This window comes from Fistularia commersonii, chromosome 1, assembly GCF_037954325.1.
Source record: "Fistularia commersonii isolate RoL2024-O1a breed Wild chromosome 1, RoL_Fcom_v1.0, whole genome shotgun sequence".
Taxonomy (NCBI): Eukaryota; Metazoa; Chordata; class Actinopteri; order Syngnathiformes; family Fistulariidae; genus Fistularia; species Fistularia commersonii.
In genome coordinates, this window is record NC_141284.1 from 17,197,768 (window position 1) to 17,220,591 (window position 22,824).

General features: G+C 43.2%; 1 protein-coding gene across 1 annotated transcript in view; it reads right to left on the minus strand.

Annotated features, from left to right (window-relative positions):
• npas3 (neuronal PAS domain protein 3) overlaps nt 1–22,824 on the minus strand; it is a 223,304-nt gene that overhangs the window by 101,430 nt on the left and 99,050 nt on the right. The window contains exon 4 of the mRNA XM_086151849.1: nt 863–945. Within this exon, the coding sequence (XP_086007975.1) occupies nt 863–945 (83 nt within the window). The remainder of the gene's footprint in view (nt 1–862; nt 946–22,824) is intronic.

A 22,824-nucleotide genomic window follows, 5' to 3' on the forward strand; every position in this document is an offset into this window, starting at 1 on the left:
TTTTCTCTGAATCCTCCCGAGTGACGCAACATCGCGACAACAACAGGAAATTATTCATCACAAACCTGCAGGCGCTGGCTTGTATTTTGACACCGCACGGACCAAAATTCCACTTGATTGATCCCTGATTAATTTTCCATGCAGGAAAACTATCAATGTCAGTGCAGAATAACCATAAGAAACATGATCTACTGCAGCTTGAACCCAAAATGGGCGTGCACATATTGATAACTTCAAAATCTGATTTAATCACTAATCAATATTTCATTGAATTTTCAAGCCAATTTTTTAAAGGAGGGTTTAACCTTTTTACTATTTTTTTATTTTGTGTTTTTCCTTTATGTTTTGTGGTTTAGTCAAGATTTTTTAAAATTCTCTGGAAATTATTTAGACCTATTTTCTTTCCGATTTTAATAAGTTTTAAGCTCAGTACTACTCTGATTTCAGTGCTTTCCTATATTATAAGAGACGTTAAGGCATTCAGGACATACAAGAGCCACTGAAATATAGGATTTTAAATAATTTTTGTTGATTAAATATTCAGTCCTGAAACACAGTCATCCATTTCCTCAGGGCTTTTTTAATAATTTCAATAATACACATTAATTATACAAATGTCATACTATCTAGCACTCACTGTGGACAGCAACGTAGGAATTTCATTGAACATGGAAACACATGTCCTTGCTATGCATATGACAATAAAGACTTTGAATCCTTGATGGTGATCATTTTAACAATTCACAGTGGAATAAGCAAAGACATCATCGGCCAACTGCAAACAATCTGCGTGATGCGTTCAGGCTCATTTCAAAGTGTACGTGCATTTTTTTGCTTTCGTTTATTAGCGTGTTTGTCTTACCTGTAAAATGTGGCTGCCCAGGTGTGGTTCAAAGATCTCGGAGGCGACAGCGCTGGGACTCCTCCTCCGCTGGTTACCGATAGCTACACACACACACAAACGCGCGCGCGCACACACACACACACATGCACGTGCACACGCACGCACCCGCAAGTACACACAAACACCCACAAGGAGAGAGAAAGCACAGGACAGGACAGAAGAAGACCGGTGAGACTCGGACACATTGATACAAGCAAAGCCACACGAACAGACGCACACAACCGCATACTCACACACACACAAGCACAGACACACACGCACACACACACACACACACACACACACACACACACACAATTATACAGCCTGGCATGACGAACACACATTGCACAGGACAAGAGGAACCAATGAGGTCAGCTCTGCAGAACAATCTGGAAACAGCGTTGGCACTATAAGCTCCTGCTGCCTGAGCAACAATGTCAGGATCAGGCTAGGCTGAGCTTTAGGCCCAACTCATAATGCTAACAGTTCTTAGCTATATCCCGCTATCCCTGCAGAATGTCAAGAGATAGCATCGGCCATGTTGGTGACACTTCAGTATCATCCACAAATCTCTCCTCCCTGAGTAATTAAATTTTTTTTTGTACTCTGAAACTCCCCCCAACAGTCTAGGCTTTCCTTAGGGTTAATAACTGTCTCCTGCTGTCCTCTTCTCCACACAAATACATGTGTGAGTGATTTTTTTCAATGCCATAAATACAGGACCCCGAGAACAAAGAATCCTGGCAATGTAGAACCCCTAGAACATGGAACCATTGGTATGTGAAAAATGTAACTTTGGAGGCGGGGCACTTGGCGGGCAGCGTCAGGTTTTTGTGCCTGGAGGTGTATCTCTCTCTCTCTCCACACAACATCCGAGCTCTCATCCCTGCAGGGCTCATTACTGCGCATGCACACACACACACACACACATGCGTGTACACACATTGCTGTCGGGGAGCTAACATGGTGGAATTACGGTCAATTAATGATGTAATAGCAGGTCCTGGTGGAGGAGAGGCAGAAAAGACAGTCAGAAGGAAGTATTGGGAAAACCCAGTGCAGCAGCTCCAGGGGCAATGAAGGGGTTAAACAACAGCAACGACAACTACAACAACAAGAAGCAAGACTTATATTCTTTGAATTTAGTTTAATGAACATTCTCATCCTCCTCCATCCCCCAGCTTTCATCTCCTTTAATAGTTTAAAATAAATGTTGATTTTAGCCCAATTTTCCTGGATATTTAATAACAGCACATATAAGTGATTTTTTTTTTTTTCTTGAATTTACTTGAATCCTCTGGAAAATCTCAAAACTGATTTTCTTCAGAATTCTCTGAACAATTTGGGTTATATTGTTTTTTTTGAAAATGCATTTTCATCGAGTCTCAAACAATATCTGTCCTGTTTTGGGAATTAAGTCTTTAAAATTCTTAGGTTCGTTTTGGTTTCTTCATGCTCCCTCTCGTCCCCTGGCAACCATTCTCTACATCTCTTTTGTTGTTCATTGTTTTTTTTATTTTTCATCATTAATGTTATTTTCAAACAGATTGAAGCTTTTTCTTATTATATTTTTTCCAAATTTATTCTCAACTCATTGTCATTTTTTTCGGATATGTGCTTGTCTGTTTGTGGATATGTGCGTGTCAAGTGAACCCCCAACCCCAGGTCATGTTGTCCACTGAGATTTCGGTGAGGAAGAAGAAGGGGGATCAACATGTGAAGGCCGAAGAATAACAATGAAAATCTCCGTCCTCCTGTTGGTAGAGCCTCCAGCATCGCTTTCAGCATTTATTGTGTGTGTGTGTGTGTGTGTGTGTGTGTGTGTGTGTGTGTGTGCGTGTGTCTTAAAGGTTCAACAACACATGAAAAATCTGAACATACAATACGTGTTTGGGAGCTCTGAACACACACACTGATGCATGCACACAAACTGACACTAACATCCACACACTCACACACACGCGCACACACTTATATTTAATGGTACAATAAATAATGCATGCTTATGTTTAAATGTTATATGTGCAATTTATTTATATGAAATTTTCTTCTAAATATATGTTTTCGTTCAGATGAATATCAAGGTATTTTTTTAGGTATCTGTGTGTGTCCTTGTGCACATATATATGTGTGTGTGTGCTCACGCGTTTGCGGCCGTATCCATGTGTGTCTCCCTGGTGACACTGGATGACAGGATTGAACTGCAACCTGAGTGGGCAGTGTTACTGTTACACAAATTGCCAATTCAATTAGTGGAGGGGGGTAAAAATATGAGGGGGGTGGGTGCGCTCAGGGGCGAGCTTGGGTGGGAGTGGGGGCGGGGGTAGAGGGTCCTGATGGGAGGCTTCAGGCGTAGCTGTTGGCCGGGGCTGAGAGGGGTATCCTGGCAGTATGTCAGAGTCAATTTATCAAGAGAGAACAATGGAGTGATATAAGGATGGAGAGTTTGTGGGGGACTGATGGAGGGATGAAATGAAGGGATGAGGCATGGGCAATGGAGGGATGATGAAGGAATGATGACAAGGGTGAATGACGGAATGATGAATGGACAATGGACGGATGGAATAATGGAGGACGTTTTCTAAATTCAAATTCAAATGTAACATTTCAAAGTTCTAAATTATGAATTTGGTATTTTAACACAGACACACACACACACACACACACACACACACACACACACACACACACACACACACACATACCTTCCCCTTTAGTTAATTAAGAGTGTTTTTTCAAAGGAACATTTCGTCCAATTTAACTTTTGATGAGACGCCGCTGGTCAATAATCATCTTCATCAAACTTTAACCCTTGGTTTCGACCTCTCGCCGTAATTCCTCCTCCACCTGCTGAATTAATGAAGGGCTCAATAAATGAAGGGATGAATTAATAAAGTGATAAATTAAAGAAGGAATGAATTAATTGAAGGGATGACATCAGAGGGGAACAGTCGGAGTAGCCATACTTATTTTTACAGAATTAATGCGCTGTTCTTTGTCTGTTTGTTTTTCCAAATCAAATAAAACTAATTATTCTGATTCATACTAAAAAGGTTTAGTTTTTTTTCATTCATATTTAATTAAATAAAAATTTAATTGTAAAACATCTCGCTAATATTCAACAACATTAAGTGCTTTAAAGATTGATATTAAAAGCTAATTTATTTTTCCAATTTTGTTTAATTTTCTTTTACTTTTATTTACCTCAATTTGGTTTGGTTTTAACCAAATATATTCATTTATTTATCTTTCTATTTATTCATTTTGTTTATGCATTCATATGTCTATAAATCATATCTCCAACAATGAATTTTGCGATAGGTTTGTTTCTATAGCGTTCCAGTTTCAAACTACTTGAACTGACAAAATAAAACAGAATACAACATAGGCGCTAGGGTGATGCAGTGGTTTGCGCTTCGGCCTCACAGGACGACGGACCCTGGTTCGATCCCAACAAGGGTACTTTTCTTTGTGGAGTTTCCATGTAGCTCCAACAGTCTAGAAACATGCAGCAGGTAAATTGGGAAAAATTGCCCCGAATTGGTGACTGAATGGTTGCTTGTCTATATATGTGACCCTGTGATTGACTAGCGAACCAACCAGTCCAAGGTGTGCTATGCCCCTCTCGCCCGATGACAGCTGGGATAGGGTCCAGCATCCCCCGCAACCCTGAGTGCAGGATAAGCGGCAGAAGATGGATGGATGGAAAATAAAATGCTGTTTTCTCCAATAATCCATCCATCCATGTGATGGAAAGTTAACGTTAATATTTAGAAAAAAAAAATCTTGCTTTCAGTCCATGTTGGAAGCTGAAGTTAATTAAAAAATCAATTAGGAAATAAATTAAAAGATAAGGGTGAAGGAGATAAAAAGAAAAGTCTGCAATGGAAGTGGAAGGAAAACATAGTGAGTCTTTGCAGCAGCTGAGGAAGAAGATGAAGAATGGGGGAAAAGAAGTGGCTGAAAGTTAAAATAAATGAGTGGAAGCCGAAGCTTAGATTAGAGCCTCGTCAATTAAAACCAGGCGCGGAGTTTAAATAGTCGTTGTTCAATTTGTCCTTTTATTAAACAGGATTTTGGTAGATTTTTCTCGCTGGAAAAACAAAGCATTCATTTAAAGCAGTGATTAAAGGCAGATTAATAGTGTTTTTATTTAATCGTTAATGAAGGCCATACACTCACGAAAGCTCTCTGGCTTCATATATTCACCCCTGGTGGTTTAAACAGAACTGCATGAAATAACAGAAAAAAATATTTGATCCATCATTAATAAAGTCAAATATCAATGCAAAATGACCCTAAATTTTGTAATATATTACTTACAAATGAAATAACCTAATGTTTGTGATAGATTAAAACCGATTGGCAGAAACCTACCTTGTTTTATGTGATAAATTAACCGACTAAATATTAGTTTAAAAATATACCTCAAAATTTTTCCTAAAGAAGTCACTAAAGACTTCCATAAAATCTGCAATAAAGAATCTAAATATTAATTTAAAGAGTACCATAAAATTTGTAATAAATCATCATTTAGCATTAAGGAATTAACTCCAAATTTGTAATAAATTATCAGTAGATGATTACTGTAAGATCATCGAGAAAGGTTCTGCTATTGATAATCCACGAACCAGAAAATTGACTTCCAGCGCGAGAGGTTGAGGCATCAACCTGACCCGGTCAGAACAGACCCAGAATGTGCAGGAGCCACCCTTTAGCTAGAACCTCAAACAAAAACAGGAAATGATTGAGAAGAATCATCATGAAATCATCCAAAACAGACTAAAAACAGACTTTGTCCTGCTTCTAATGTTTTTCCAGCACTTTGTGGACAATGACAGGTATCAGCTGGTGGTCTGTACCAACCATAACCCTGAGCATATCACCAGGATACCTCTGACACTTGGTTTGCTGCGGGTCGCCCTACACACACAATGAAATTTTTCAGTCCGAACAACGTTGGCTGGAGGAAAAGCCTCCACATTTCAGTCAAAACGTGAGTTTTGCTTCGATCGGGTGTCGGCCCTCTTTTTCTGAGATGTTCCATTCACACCTGGGAAACTCAGAAACAGAGAAACGAGAGCGAACAGAACACGTGTGAAAACCACTGATGCCTTTCATATCCCCATATTTCAACAAGACTGCTCTTTGACTTTTCCTGGAGAACATGATCAGCCTCCTGTCGCTCTTCTACTCTCTGATACACACACACACACACACACACACACACACACACACACACACACACACACACACACACACACACGCACAAATACACACATACACACACTAAAGGTTCAGTGAGGCAGCAAGGTATTGGCACTGAGGGAATACAAGGAGCAGACAGTAATTAGGAACCAGCCTACTGTACCTCAGTCGTGCGCGTGCACCCTTACACACGCACACACAAACACACACACACACACACACACACACACACACACACACACACACACACACACACACACGCACACACACACACACACGCACACAGACACAGTGTAATTAGGTAGGGGGCCCCAACGCCCCAGCAGTGAACTGAACAAGCCCCTGAATACTCTCACTGGGATCAGCTGAACACTATAATACGTGGGAAAAAGGCGTGAGTGTGCACACACACACACACACACACACGCACGCACACAATCACACACATTCACACACATTCACACACATTAATTAAGTGGCAGCCTACTGTGCGTGAAGGGAACAAGGTTCTCGACGGGCGCAGTGGGAGTGTTGGTGGACCGGTGGCGGCAGGATGAACCAGGTTGAAAAAAACTCTCCACCAGACGTTCTCCACCTGCCGTTTTCTGCTTTTCTCCTCTTGGAACCCTGGATACTAGAACCCGCCTCCAGCAGCAGGACAGTGGCTGATGGTTCACCCTGATCACTACTTTAATTCTAGTTATATTTCTGAAAAAGACATTTTTTGACTTTTTGTTATTATTTTCAGCTATTTTTTCTAAATTCCTTATTAGTCCATAAATATTTGTCAAAATGTCTTTCCAGTTAGATTCTCTCTTACACTCGTTCTAAAAAAAAGATTTTAATATTTCCGAAAAACTGCCAGCAATGGTGGAAAGAGTAAAAATGATGTACAAAATAGTTAAATACATGTACAAAATATTTAAATACATTTAAGGAGGAGTTTGAATGTTTACCATGAAAGATCTGAAAGATATATTATTTGAAGAAAACTATGTGAGAATTTTCTACAAAAACAAAGTTTACAATAATCTATTTCAAGACAGTTTTTGATCAACAAAGAAATACTTCAAAAATACTATTATATTTTTGTCGCTTCAACAAGTATTCATAAAATGATCTGAAAATGACCTAAATCAAACAGATGTAGCAGAACATCATCAGTATTTACTTTATTCAAACATGTTCGAATACACCAAAGACAAGAGTTATGGATGTAGTGAGAGAGGATATGAAGGTAGTTGGTGTAAGAGAAGAGGATACAGAGAAAAGGGTTAGATGGAGAGGGTTGATTCGCTGTGGTGATCCCTGAAGGGAAAAGCCAAAGGGAGAAGAAGAAGATGTTTGATTGCAGCAGAGTAAAATTAATAATTTTCTGAGGCAAAATTTCATTCAGTCATTGTCTTTCACAATTATCCTCCATTCAGGGTGACTACAAAATTTTTCTAGCTTGTGAAACTGTGGGTCCTCATACGAGGACACTCCAGAATGACTTCTCTACACATTAAACAAAAACTTCTTCAACTCTTCCCTAAAGGGGAAGTTTTTGTTTTATTTACTTACTGCTACGAGCGATATTTGACGGAAGTACCCATTTCAGGACACATTTCACGCCCTCCCAAGGAACAGATTAGACATCAGCGGGGAGGATGCTCTAAATAAGGGGTGTCAAACTAAAATACACAGTGGGACAAAATTTAAAATCAGTACAGGTCAACAGCCAGAGTGGTTCAATGTTTATCGAAAAACTGGTTGAAATTAACTAGTTGCACATATTGACCCTGAAACTGACAAAGCTTTTAAATTTAAATCCACTAAATAAATAAAAAATCTGTTGCAACAATTTTTTATGGCTCTGTCTGCAGCATTTCCATCGTAATTTCTAGTGAAAAAAAATTCCACAGCCAAAAAAGAAATTCCTTTAATGAAAAATCACACATGACTTGTGGTAGCAAGAAAAAAATTACAAAAATGAAATAAATAATACCTCAGTTTTCTGCTCTCTGATGCTCTCTAGTCTAAGCCAGAACCTTGAACTGACAAAGTTTATACGTTCTTGCCTATAAACAACAACATTAAACATAACATACAAGAAAAATCAGTTGCATTTATTTCTTATGGCTCTATAAGCAACAAATTCTCATCCCAAAATGTCAACCACCTAACGAATGGTGCAGCTTCCTTGGCCATCACATACTGACGCATTAAATGCCCCTTTTTTTTGCCATTTTCCGATGAAACTGGAGAAGCGTCCAATTTTTTTTCCTAAGTTTTTGACTTAAATACTTTCAAATTACAGCTGAGTCTGCACTTTAAGCCCATATTGATTATATAATTGTGTCACTGGCCAAATATTTCTGGGCCTAACCATATATTTCTATTTATCCATGTGTCCATACATCTTCTGCCTCTATCTGGGAGCAGCAGGCTAAGCTGCTCTGTCTGCTTCTGTCTCCCGGCCACTTCACTGAGCTCTCCTGGGGGATTCCCCGAGCGTTCCCAGACCACCCAAGAGACAGAGTCCCTGACAGTATGTGCTGGATCTTACCTGGGTCCTCCTCCGAGTGGGACGTGCCCAGAACAAATCACCAGAGAGGCATCCAGGAAGCTTCCTTACCAGATGCCCGAGTCACCTCATCACCTCGAGATGCAGTGGCTCTAATCTGAGAAACTTCCCAGATGACTGAGCTTCTCACCCTGTCTCTAAGGAAGAGTATGGACAGCCAGTAGAGGAAACTCATTTTGGCCCCCTATATCACCAATCCGGTTCTTTGGGTCTCTACCCACAGCCCATGACCACAGATGAGGTTGGGAATGCAAATCGATGGGTAAATTGGGAGGTTTACTTTTAAACTCAGCCCCTTCTTCACCACAACAGAACAAATGCAGTATTCACATAAATGCTGACACTGCATCAATGCACCTGTTGATCTATAGCTTCATTCTTACCACACTTGTGAACAAGACCCCAAGATTCTCGAACTGCTCCAATTGGGACGGGACCCCATACCCGCAATCGAGAGGGTACTCCACCTTTCTCTGGATGAGGACCGTAGCGTTTTGGAGGTGCTTTGTTTCATCCCATCCACTTCACATTCGTCTTTGGACCACTCCAGTGAGAACTTGAGATTGTGGTCCGAGGACGCCAGCTGCACCAAATCATCTGAAAATAGCAGACACCCAATCCTGAGGCCACCTAACCGGATCTTCTCAATGCTCTGACTGAGCCTTTATATTCTGTCCATCAAAGTTATGAACAGAATCTGTGACAAAGGTCAGCCCTGGCAGAGGCCAACCCTCAATGAAAATGAGAAGAACTTCCTTCCAACAATGCAGACCAGGCTCTGGCACTGGTCATACAGGGACCAAATGGCCCCATAGGGGGATCCGGTACTTCATACTTCCCTCACAGGAGGGTATTAGTTGAAACTCCTCTTTGAGTACACCGTGCACATGAAGTTTGGTTGGGCAAATCCCGTCGCACCCTGTAGAACCTTACTGAGGGTGTAGAGCCGGTCCACTGTTCTGTGACCGGAATGAGAACCACCCGAATTCTCCTGAAACTGAGATTCAACTATCAAACAGACCCCTATGGTTGGAACACACCTTCCAGTCCAGACCACATCCTTTAAAAGAGATAGTTCATCATCAAGGTTTGCCAATCTAGAGACACAGCCTCTGATGATCATGCAATGTTGCAGAGGTGTGTCAGCCAGGACAGCTCCACAACATCCAGAGCCTTGAGGAACTCGGAGCTGACCTCCACCCTTGGGGCCCTGCAACCGAGGAGCTCTCTGACTACCTCAGCAACTTCAGCCCCACTAATAAGGGAGCCCATCCTTGAGTCCCCAGACTCTGTTTCCTCATTGCAAGGCGTCTTGGCGAAACTGAGTCTCAAAGTATTCCCTTTACAAACACACAATAACATGAGTTGAAGTTAGCAGTGCACCATCTCCACTGTTATGCCTCAAGAACTGACTTTAACAAAAACTTATTTCTGTTAACTCAACCTATTTATGTATTCAACCACCATGTGTTGACCAAAGGGTCTGCACCCTTTGTTCCAAGGAGCGACCCCAACGCATCAATAAACTAATTCTCACCTTCTTGTTAACTCCGGTACACACTCCGGAGGTGAGGGATGAGAAGGGAGGCCGTCTACTATGGGGGGCCCATCTCTGCACCCTCACCCATTGGACCACAACGAGGCACATGCTGTGATGTCATAAACTTGTTATAACCACACGTTTCAAACTGAGATGCCGCTCTAAAAGCTACGCTCTAGCAGCTTCTGTCGAGTGCACAAGAGGTGACCGTATATAGATGCAAAGTCAATTTTTCCGGACCGTGGTCCCAAACTCGATGTCCCGACCGGATGATCAGACCTCCAGACTGTACCCAAAGATCTCAGAGTACCAACCGTGTCTCCAGATCACCAGCCGACTCTCGTCTCTGGTGGTGCACCTAGAGGACACCTCACTCCTGTTGGACTTACGCCTTATTAACATATTATCAATGTGTTATATTGACATTTTGGATAAATACCTATTTATTGAGACTGTGTTCAACTCATTAATTATTGTTTTCTAGCTTTGCTGGTGGTGCCCCCAACGAAGGTTGGTATCATTATTGAGTTAATGATATTCCGATAACTTTGATTGACAACTAATAATCATCACTGATAATTGTTGGTTATTATTAATAACTAATTCTAGCTTCACTCATTGTGTCACAAATGGTGCCCCGTGTGAGGCTGGAGTAGAACAGTGCACAACACCACCATTAATTGTGTTGATAGTGCACCCGTGTCCCACAGGCCTATTAATTAATAAACAAGAAATTAAATATGAACTACAAATCATTCCTGACATCATTAAAATGATTTAGAAATTACCAAAAAAAGAATTGAAATTTAAAAACAAAATCTTGAATGATACTCTTTGAATCAAAATAAATTAGCGGCAAATTGTTAAATGTGATAAAGCAAAAAATAGAGAAAAAGAGTTCTAAAAGAAATGAAAATAGCAAAAATAAATTCAAAATCAAATACTGGAATTGGAGCTGCCAGGCAAGAGGTCTCGAGGAAGACCAAAGAGAAGATTTATGGACGTAGTGCGAGAGGATATGAAGGTAGTTGGTGTGAGAGAGGAGGATATAGAGAATAGGGTTAGATGGAGAGGGTTGATTCGCTGTGGCGACCCCTTAAGGGAAAAGCCGAAAGACGAAAAAGAATTTCGAAAACAAATACAATTTTACATTGAACTTAATTGAATACAAAAAATAAGCCAGAGATCTTCACCTTTTTTGTTTTAATTAGCCTTAAAAGTCATACTGTCGCTATGACAACATTGAGGTGCGATGACGTTACCATCAGGAAATAAACTGAAGGGAAAATAAAGCCACAGTCGGTTAAAGTGAGTCTGCAGTCCTTATCGGTGCGCAGTCCTTATCTGATACACACACATACACGCACAAACACACACACACACACACACACACACACACACACACACACACACACACACACACATTCACACAAACATGCACATGCACAAAAACCCACGCACACACACACACACACACACTAACACACACACACACACACATTCACACAAACATGCACATGCACAAAAACACACGCACACACACACACACACACACTAACACACACACACACACACACACACAGATGCCCGCACACACATTCACACAAACATGCACATGCACAAAAACACACACACACGCACACACACACACACACACAAGCACACATATGCACACACACACACACACACACACACACACACACACACACACACACACACACACACACACACACACTTTATCAAGCACACCAGCACAAAGGAGTATGATTGTGCTTGAGAGAAAAACAGCGAGACAAATGTTCAATCTTCTGCTGTTTCATTACAAGTGTGTGTGTGTGTGTGTGTGTGTGTGTGTGTGTGTGTGTGTGTGTGTGTGTGTGTGTGTGTGTGTGTGTGTGTGTATGTGTGTGTGTGTGCATGGGTCTGTGCCCTATAAACACTGGCATGGAAAACACCTGAAAACATTCCAGAGCTTCTATTCAGTGGCAGGAATTTTCTTTACTTTTTTTTTTTTGCTTCTTTTTTTTCCAGATTTGCTAAATATTTTTGAAATATTTGGAAAATATCTCATAAATATTTTTTGCCTCCTTTATTTCAAGAATTTCTTATATTGTTTTATTCCACTCCCATTAGATTATTATTCCTGAATTTGGAATTTATTTTCTTGATTTTCGTACCATCTTTTCCTACTTTCCTAGACAAGTCTTAATTTGAAAGTTTATTTATTTCAATTAATTTCTCCCTGCTTGGGGAGTATAACCCGCCCCACCCTCCTTCAGTTGGTGGAACTGTAATTACTTATAGCTCTTTACCCGCCGCTGTCCATTTATGTGATGAATTACAAGCTGGCGAGATGTTGTGACTGCCGCGATGATGTCATCGCCTTCCAGGAAGTGAGGAGTCCCAAAATACTCACAGACGTCTCAATGTCACCGTCGCTCACTTTTACATCTGCCAGAGTGGCATGAGGGGGCGGCGGGTGGCGTAGGAGGCGCAGATGGGGAGGAGGGAGGAAGAACGGCGATGAGGAGGAAGGGGAGAACGAGAAGAGCTGGGGCGAGGGAAGAGGGTGAGGAGAGGAGGCGAGGGGATGATAGAGAGGAGAAGATAGGAGTTTGAGGAAAGATGCGGAGGAGATGGCAGTGGATAGGAGGTGGGGAAGGAGAGGAGGATGTGGGAATGGGATAAGGAGGAGGAGGAGGAAAGAGGAGTTGATGCAAGGAGGGGGTGAAGAAGAAGGAGGATACGACAAGAGGGAAAATGTCAAGAGAGTCAAAAGGAGGAGGATAGGGGGTGCCGAGATACCAGAAGAGGTGCAGGGGATGGAAGGGTGAGCAAGGAGAGGGAAGAGGAGAAGGGAGGAAGATGGAGGAATCTGGTGAAGGGTACAGAGGGAGGTGCTGGAGGAGGTGTGAGGAGGAGGAGGAGACCCTTCCTTGGAAATGTCTCCATCAACTGGTGAAATGTTTGATCACATGTTTAGTGTATTACCGCTCGACCGAAGGACGACCAGCGCTGAAGGTCAAATTATCCCCTCCGCAAGAAGGAGCAGTGAGAAATGAAGGAAAAGAAGAGGTAGTAAAACAGGAGTGAAAGGGGGAGTGACAGAGGAGGATAAAAAGAAGCAAAAAGAGAGGAAGAGGGAAGAAGTTTGTATGTTATGAAAGAAGATCACAGATTGTCGGCGTCTTTGATTTGCTTCCTGTCTTTTGCTGCCAGATTCCTGTGTGTATGTGTGTGTGCGCACTCACGCACGTCGGATGATTAAAGGAGCAGCAGGAGTCTTTAGATCAACAACTTGTTTCTGTTTACTATGTTTCTCAATTATTCAGTTTGATGTTTTTTTTTTAATTTTTATCTTATTTGCAAATTACTTACAAATAATTTATGATATCGATTTCAGGTAATTTACTGGTAAATTCCAGGTAGTTTAGGGACAAATTTCTGGGAGTATCTTTGTTACACAGGGACTTTTATATTTCATGTCATTTTCTTAGGGTATTTCACATGATTTTGTTTTCCTTAGTAAAACTGCACAGAAATGTTATTGACTTATTTATTCATTTATCTCTCAATCATCTCTTAAAGTCGGATGTTTATCTATCTAATATTTAAGTTTAAAAAATTGAAAAAACTGGGGTCATTTTTTAGAAACATTTTTAGTGATTTATCTTAACTGATCGAATCTGAGGTGATGACAAAATGATCAATAATATATAAATGGAACCCTCAAGGATTCAGTTTTATTTCCTGGTTTTAGTTTGATCCAAGGTATTTTTCTTTCCTTTCCTCCCTCTATCCTTTCTTTTGCTCTCCATCCTTTCCTCCCTCCTCCTACTTTCTTTTCTCCTCCATCCATTAAACTATTTCTCAAACATGGGATCATTCAAGTACATCTCATCTCATCTCATCATCCAGCCTTCTGCCCTCCCTCCACTGGTTCGTCTTTTCACTTGTTTCTGTTTTCATCTTTTTCCTGTTTGTTTACAAATTCTCCTGTTTCCAATTCTTTCGTTTCACGCCGTCAAAGAATGTGTGTGTGTGTGTGTGTGTGTGTGTGTGTGTGTGTGTGTGAGTGTGTGCGTGTGTGTGTGAAATGTCACTGTTGAGCTGCTGTGCTAATCGATTAACGGCAACATGTCTGAACTCTCATCCCATTAGTCAGCGTCACACACTCGCCGCCATCTGCACGACAGTGTGTGTGTGTGTGTGTGTCTGTGTGTGTGTGTCTGTGTCTGAGACACTCATGACAATGGATTTGTTCAATTTCTAGTTAACAGGCTCAGAATTTTATTATGACTCAGTTTATTATCCAGCGAAAAATTACACATATATTACTACAGTTATTAATTTAGGAAATTAAAGGAAATTAACAATGATTTTGTTAAAAAATCCCTGAGAATCCCTTATCAATTCCTGAAACATAACAAATGTGTTATAAAACAGCATTAAACAGTGAAATCAACCAGAAAATTTTCCCCCAAAAGAAAGCATATATACAAATTTAGTTCCTGATGTCCCAGAGATTACTGTAATGTCTGTAATAAATCATTTGACAGATATTGTGATCACTGATCAATACATTGATTACATCTAATCAACATCACCTGGTTTAGATGTCGCCTTAATAGAGATTCACACTGTAATGTACCAGCTGGAAAAAAACTAAATCTGTTATTGCCCTCTGAGTGTGTGTGGGTGTGTTTGTGTGCACGATAAGCTATCTGGTACAGTGGAACTATGATCTATGACGCTCATCCCCTACTCTGAGACACAGCACCGATATGAGAAAACGCACACACATGTGTACATGTGTGCACACGCACACACACACACACATACACACACAAAGAGCGAGAGAGAGAGAGAGAGAGAGAGAGAAGGAGAGTCCAGAACTGATAAGCAAGTTGATAACCATAAACTAACAATAAACTCTTCACAAAATTTAACAATCACTGTTGGGAGTTAAAGTTAAAACCTCAAACAGGTGCCTTGATATCGGCATTGTGTGATGACATGACATGCGACTCACTGACACAGAGACACACAGACACACAGACAGACACACACATACGTACACACACACACACACACACACATACACATACACATACACCGAGACAGGGTCCAGAAGTAATGCTGATTACAATAAACCTCCAACTAAAGTAACCAGTCCTTGTGTTCGTGGGTATGCATGTGTGTTGTGTGTGTGTGTGTGTGTGTGTGTGTGTGTGTGTGTGTGTGTGTGTGTGTGTGTGTGTGTGTGTGTGTGTGTGTGCGTGTGTGTGTGTGTGTGCATGTGTACGTGTATGTTCGTGTTTTGAAAAGTACATGGAGTACAGTCAAAGTCTCAACAAGAGGCCTATGTGTTTGACGGTACTGGTAAGACACACACACACACACACACACACACACACACACACACACACACACACACACACACACACACACAGACCCACTACTAATAATTAGAAATTGCAGAAAATTGGACTATGTCCTGTCAAAGTTCCCTAGAAATGTATTAATTTGTTTTTTGTGTTATATATTAAATAAATCATCTTCTCTTTTTGGAGCACTTTTGGTTTGTGTTTTTTTTTTTCAAAACTCTACTTAGAATTTGTTACAATCCTTATAAGTCACTAAAAATCTAACATTCTAAGAGCTGAAAACCATCAGATGTCATCATCCTTTATTCCCTGTTTTTTCCCTGCCTCCGCAGAGACCAAACGCTCCCAACAACAACATCATCAAAGAAACTACCGCACGTCTAATTAGCCAGAGTTTGAGTGACGGCCGATGTCTGGGGGGAGGCCCATGTCTACGACTGCAATGGGTTTCATCTTGGTTGAGCTGGGATATGAGAGGAGACGTGGACTGTGGAGGCCGGACGGGAGGAGACACAAGGGACAGGCGGTTCAGAAAAACGTTCTTGCTTCAAAATCTATTCCTCTTCATTACATAAATTACTCCAGGAGAGAGGATGAAGAACTCCTGGGTTCTGGTCTTGGGTCTCTCAGGACCAGGTGCTTCTTAGTGAGGGTCAAGACTGGGAACTGTCCATAAGACTTCTTATGATCAATATCATGGTGCAACACGGAGGGGAAAACGGAGCTCATAGTGCTTATAGTTCCCATGGCAACCACACACCAAAATCAGCAAAGTGGCTCCCCTCAGCCTTCTACCCTTTATCCTTTCTCCCCTTCACCCTTGACCCTCCGCATTCCACCTTCGTCTCTTCTATCCACCACTCTTTTCTCTTCACCACCGCCCCTCAGCCCTCCACCTTTATTTATTTATTCATCAAATTTAAATTAAAAAAAAGAAACTCCTGACTCATTTGATTCTGACAATTTGATACACGACCTGCTGCCGGAGGAAAAAAATATGAAAAAAAGAGAAAAAAAAAAAAAGGAAAAACACAGGGAGACGAACTCCGGCCGCTTTGACTAATGACGAACATTCATCAGCGCGCTGACAAGCCAATTACACCTGATCGCAAACACTTGCCGCTGTTCGACAGCGGCTCCTTGTGTCGCCGCTAATTCCGTGTCACAGCGGCGGATATCTGAGCAGGTGATTGACGGCGGCGCAGTGGCCAATCAGATGGGGGCTGGGGAGGGCGACGGATGGTGAATTAGCCACGGCTACTCGTAAGTGGAACAGAAAAAACAAGGAAGAAATATTTAGGAAGCAGCAGAAGTTCGGGAAAGACAGAGGAAGGAACCGAGGAAATAAACCATAGAGGTTCATGCAAGAAAACAAAGAACAGTACTAACAATGACAGTAGAAACTGTAACAGAAACAGCAACAATAACAACAACAACCATAAAAATAACAGCATCAGCAACAACAAACATAATCAAAACAACAGTGACAGCAACCGCAACAAAGACAATGATGCAACTGGAATGACAACAAAAAAAAATGAAGACAAGAACAATGAACAAGACAGCAGCAACTTTAACCAAAACATTGACTATCAATATCAACAAGTGGCAATGAAAACTGCAAGAACTTCAACAACAGCCACAAAGAAAACAAAAGCAACACAATTGAAGAGGCAACAGCAACAAGGACAGCAACGCAACTGGAACAATAGTGACATCAACAACAGCGACAACAATAACAGTGTCAACAACAACAGCACCAAAAATGAGGACAACAAAAATAAAGACAACAATGGGACTAGAACAACAACGATGATGAGAGCATCAACACCAAAAACTTTATCAACAAAGACAACAGCAAGGACAGGAACGATAACAATAGCAACAATTTCAGCGACAATGATAACAACATAAAGAATGTGCATTACTTTCATCTTTCATTTTAGCATCCAAATAACCATGGAAACGACAGGGCAACAGCAGTCAGGTTGCGTCGAGAGGTGGAAACATGGAGGGTTGTTGGCGGGGGGCAGGGATGTAACCGGATTATAAAGAAAGATATGAGAAGTCTAAGTGGGTTAGCGAGATGTGCACGTCCTTTGTGCACGTCCTTTGAGGTCCGTCTGAAGAAGAACACGCTCCATTCCTGCGCCTCTTGGATCCGTTTTCACTGATTCTTATTGAAATCATTATTTCGTTTTTCCAGCGCTTTCAGATTTTGGAGCTGCGTTGAAGGCTTTCTATTTTGAGTTCTGAATTTTATTTGTTTCGAACTGAACACTTTTGACCAAACTCCTTCATGTTGAGGTACTTTCTCCTCAGTTTAGTTATTTTTCATTTATTTTTGTTTAATTTAAACAAATTCCCAAACATTTTGCTCAACCCTCTCAGGAAGATAACCTCAAACAAGCAAAGATATTCAGTTAAAATGAATTCAATTAATATTAAGACAAAATTTTATCAATCAATCCATCCATTTTCCCTTGCTTATCCGGAGTCGGGTCGCAGGGGCAGGAGCCGCAGCAGCGAGGCCCAGATCTCCATCTCCCCCAACACATAGTCCAACTCCTCTGGTGTCCCCGGGCCATGCTGGAGAGACTGTCTCCAGGCTTCCCCGTGGTCTCCTGCCTGATGGACATGCCCGAAATGCCTCCCCCTGGAGGCGTCCAGGTGGCATCCTGACCAGATGCCCGAGCCACCTCATCTGACTCCTCTCTATGAGGAGGAGCAGCAGCTCTACTCCAAGCTCCTCACGGATTACCAAACTTCTCACCCTATCTCTCAGGGACGGTCAGCCCCCCTGAAGAGGAAACTCATTTCGGCACTCGCAATCTCGTTCTTTCGGTCACTACCCAAATCTCGTGACCATAGGTGAGGGTGGGAACATAGATTGACCCCTAAATTGAGGGCTTCGCCTTTTAGCTCAGCTCCCTCTTAACCACGGCGATGCACACCGATAAAGAGCCCATCACTGCAGAAGCCGCACCGATCCGCCTGTCGATCTCCCACTCCATTATTCCTTCACTCGTGAACCAGACCCTGAGATACTTGAACTCCTCCACTTAGGGAAGGACCTCTTCCCTGACCTGGAGTAGGCATTCCACTCGTTTCCAGTTGTGTACCATGGTCTCGGATTTAAAGGTGCTGATCCTCATCCCGGCCGTTTCACACTCGACAGTGAACCGTTCCACTGAGAGCTGGACATTATGGCCTGATGAAGCCAACAGAACCACAGCACCAGCAAAAAGCAGAGACTATCCATCAAATAGGATCCCCTCAACACCCTGGCTGCGCCTACAAATTCTGTCCATAAAAGTATGAACAGAATCAGTGACAAAGGGCAGCCCTAGTGGAGTCAAACTCTCACCAGAAACGTGTCCGACTTATAACCGGCAATGTGGACCAAGCTCCGACACCGATCATACAGGGACCAACGAGCCCATGTAATGGTGTTCAGTACCCCATACTCCCAGAGCACCCACCACAGGATTGCCCACGAGACGTGGTTGAATATCTTCTCCAGATCCACAAAGCACATGTGGACTGGTTGGACAAACCCCCATGCCCCCTTGAGGACCCTGCTGAGGGTATAGAGCTGGTCCACTGTTCCACAGCCAGGACAGTGGACCAGCAGCCACCAAAGCCACATGCCGCTTGGCCTTCTGGTACCTGTCAGCTGCCTCCAGAGACCCATAGGCCAGAAAGGCCTGATATGACTCCTTCAGTTTGACAGCATCCCTCACCACTGGAGTCCACCAGCGGATTCGAAGGTTGCCGCCCCAACAGGCAAAGACCCCTGCCACCTCGACAATGGAAGCAAGGAACAAGGCCCATTCGGACTCAATGTCTCCTGCGTCCCTCAGTATGTGGTTGTAGTTCAGCCGGAGGTGGGAGTTGAAACCGCTTCTGACAGGGGACTGCCTGACGTTCCCAGCAGACCCTAAGGTTATGTTTCGGTCTGCCAGGTCTTACCAGTATCCTCCCCTACCTTCGGAGCCAGCTCACTACCAGTTGGTGATCATTTCACAGATCTGCCACTCTCAAGTGTCCAGGATATGCGGCCGCAACTCCGACGATACGACCACAAGGTCAATCAAAGAACTGTGGCCTAAGGGGTGTTGGTGCTAAGTGCACCAACCAAAGGGCACCTTTATGCCTGAACATGGTGTTTGTTATGGACAATCCGTTATGAGCGCAGAAGTCCAATAACAAAACACTGCTCGGGTTCATATCAGGGGGGCCGTTCCTCCCATTACCACCCTTCTAAGCCACGCTGTCATTGCCCACGTGAGCGTTGAAGTCTCCCGGTACAACGAGGGACTTCCCGGTTGAAGCGCTCTCTAGCAGCCCCTCTAGGGACCCCCAAAAGCTGTTGTTGTGCATAGCCACAAGCAACAGTCAGAACCCATCCCCCACCTAAGGGTGGAGGTTACCCTCTCGTCCACCGAGTTGAAACCCAACGTGCAGGGGCAGAGACAGGGGACAATCAATATGCTCACATCTGCCCGAAGCCTCTCACCGGGGGCAACTCAAGAATAAAAAAAAAAAGAGTCCAGCTCCTCTCAAGAGGCCTGGTTCCAAACCCCACGCTGTGCAACTATATCTAATTGGAATCTCTCAGCATCGCGCACACCAGCTCAGGCTCCTTCCCTGCCAGAGAGGTGACATTCCATGTTCCAAAAACCAGCTTCTGAAGCCTAGAATTGGCTTCAGAGCGGGGGAACCCCCAAGTTCCCCCGCTCTGGCTACAGCCTGGCTCACACTGCACCCAACCCCCCTGGCCCTTCCTGTGGGTGGTGAGTCCTGGGAAAGAGGAACCCATGTCGTTCCTTCAGGCAGTGCCCGGCTGAGCCCCATGGGTGAAGGCACAGCCACCAGGCGCTTGCCACCGAGCGGACATGGAGTGTCACCTCTCTGGCAGGGAAGGCAAGGGAAAACTGGGTCCAATGATTGTCTTCTTTATGGGAAGTCTTCTGAGCCACACTTTGTCTGGTCCCTCACTTTGGACCCGTTTTCCTCTGGTGACCCTTCCAGGTTGCGTAAAGCCTCCAACAACATAGTTCCCAGGATCACTGGGAGGCGCAAACCCCTTCACCATGGCAAAGTGTCACAAAGCTGCCAAAAAAAATAGATACTTTTCCTATTTTCTTAGAAATTAGAAAAAAAAAGTTAGGCTTTATCTGCTCTCAAACCCAAGGAATGAAAATGGCCCCCAATTTCCTGCAAAGTACTTGCATTAAATTAGCATTAGAACATTGTAATTAAAATACAGCAGCTGGACAACGCTCCCTGACACAATGTCTATCAAACTTGGTATTTTTGCAAATTCTGCCCCATTCCATATCTTGTACAAATACCCTTCCCCACTCTCTTTCCCCTTGCAGACCAAGAGAGTGATCCATGGCCGAGGGAAAGGAAGGCGGAGGAGGCAGAAGGATGCGGAGGGAGACTGGGGGTGGCGGAGGAGGGGCGGTGTTTACCCGGACTGGCCGGGGTCACGGCGTCCCTCAGTATAATGGAGGAAGCCATTAGCTCGGCCGGCGGCGGCATCATAAAGCCGTCAGCTGCTGCAGAGACCAGACTCCCCTCCTCTAATTGACCCACTCGTTTACATCCCTCCATCTCCCTTCATCCCCAGCTCTTCCCCCGGCAGCTCATCCCCTCTACCCCCTGCCTCACTCTCCTCTCTCTTCCTCTATTCATACCTATCTGTCACACCCTCTCTCGTGCTCTCACCCATTTCACTTCATCTTCTCACTTCCCTTCACCCCCCGCCTCTCTTTCTCTCTCACTCGCTCCTGCCTCACGCTCTCTCCCTCTCCTCCACCTCTTTCCCTTCTCCTCTCCTCGCTCCATCTCTCTCTGTCACTCCAACAGATATTAAGGCGACAGAAGAAAAAAAAAGACACTCAAAGCTCCTGTTTGACCTTGATCTAAATCAGAATCTTTTTCATTCAATCATTTTTTTGTTGCCACATTCATTAATTCATTCATTTCTTCATTAATTCATTAAGTCATTGTCTGACCGCCCTCTCCTGCTCCAAGGTTAGTATTGAGGTTGGAGCCGATCCCAGCTGTCATTGGGGTGAAAGGTGGGGTTCAACCTGGACAGGTCAAGCTGTCAATCACAGGGACACATCCAGACACGTCCAACTGTTCACACTCTCGTTCATGGCTAGAGACAATTTAGAGTCCTCAATCACTGATTGTTTTTGGGCTGTGGGAGGAAGACGGAGATCCTGGAGAGAACCCAGGCAGGAGAACATGGAGGATCCAGCTGGTCAGATCGGCAAACCCAGCTGTGAATGTAAGAGGACAGAGCGTAACACTGACGCTGAAGTTCAGATTGGTCTGAAAACTCCAGCCATGAATGAGTTACTCCTGGACTGTTTTTCATATGTGAAAAACACCACATTGATGAAACACTTCATAAACACACACACACACACACACACACACACACACACACACACACGCACACACACAGATCATAAATAGAATTTGGGATTTTTATAAAGGGGCCATAATTTATACTTTAATAACTGATAGAAAATATACAGAATGTAAATCAACCGAGACTTGATTGTGTGTGTGTGTTTGTGTGTGAGTTTGCAGTGAGAAATGCACGTGCATCTGTGCTTAGTGGCTTAGTGTGTGTTTGTTTTTCGGTGTGTGTCTGTTGCTCATTGAGTACAGCGGGCCTGTGTGTGTTTGTTAGTGTGCATGCGGGTGTGTGTGTGTGTGTGTGTGTGTGTGTGTGTGTGTGTGTGTGTGTGTGTGTGTGTGTGAGAATGTGTGTGTCTTGATTGTACACCAGCTCATGAAGTGTGGCATTTTGGTGTCTGCTGCTCTCTGCATGCATAATGAATAGCCAGGTGTCGGAATGGGTCTCACACGCACACACACACACACACACACAAACACACACACACACACACACACACACACACACACACAAACACACACACACACTATCAGACAGGCACACGAAAGCTGAAAACACACTGTTGGATATTGTATATAGCAGGGAAGAAAAAAAAAAAACAAATACACACAAACTGACCAGATATTCACACACACGCATGCACAACCACACACACACAAACAAACACACACACACACACACACACACACACACAAAGGCAAGGGTGTCAGGATGCTCCAAAGGTCACGGTTGTTTGTGTGTCGTCCGGCAGCAGATGTGGAGACTCTCTGACAGGAAGTCAAAACCTCCAAC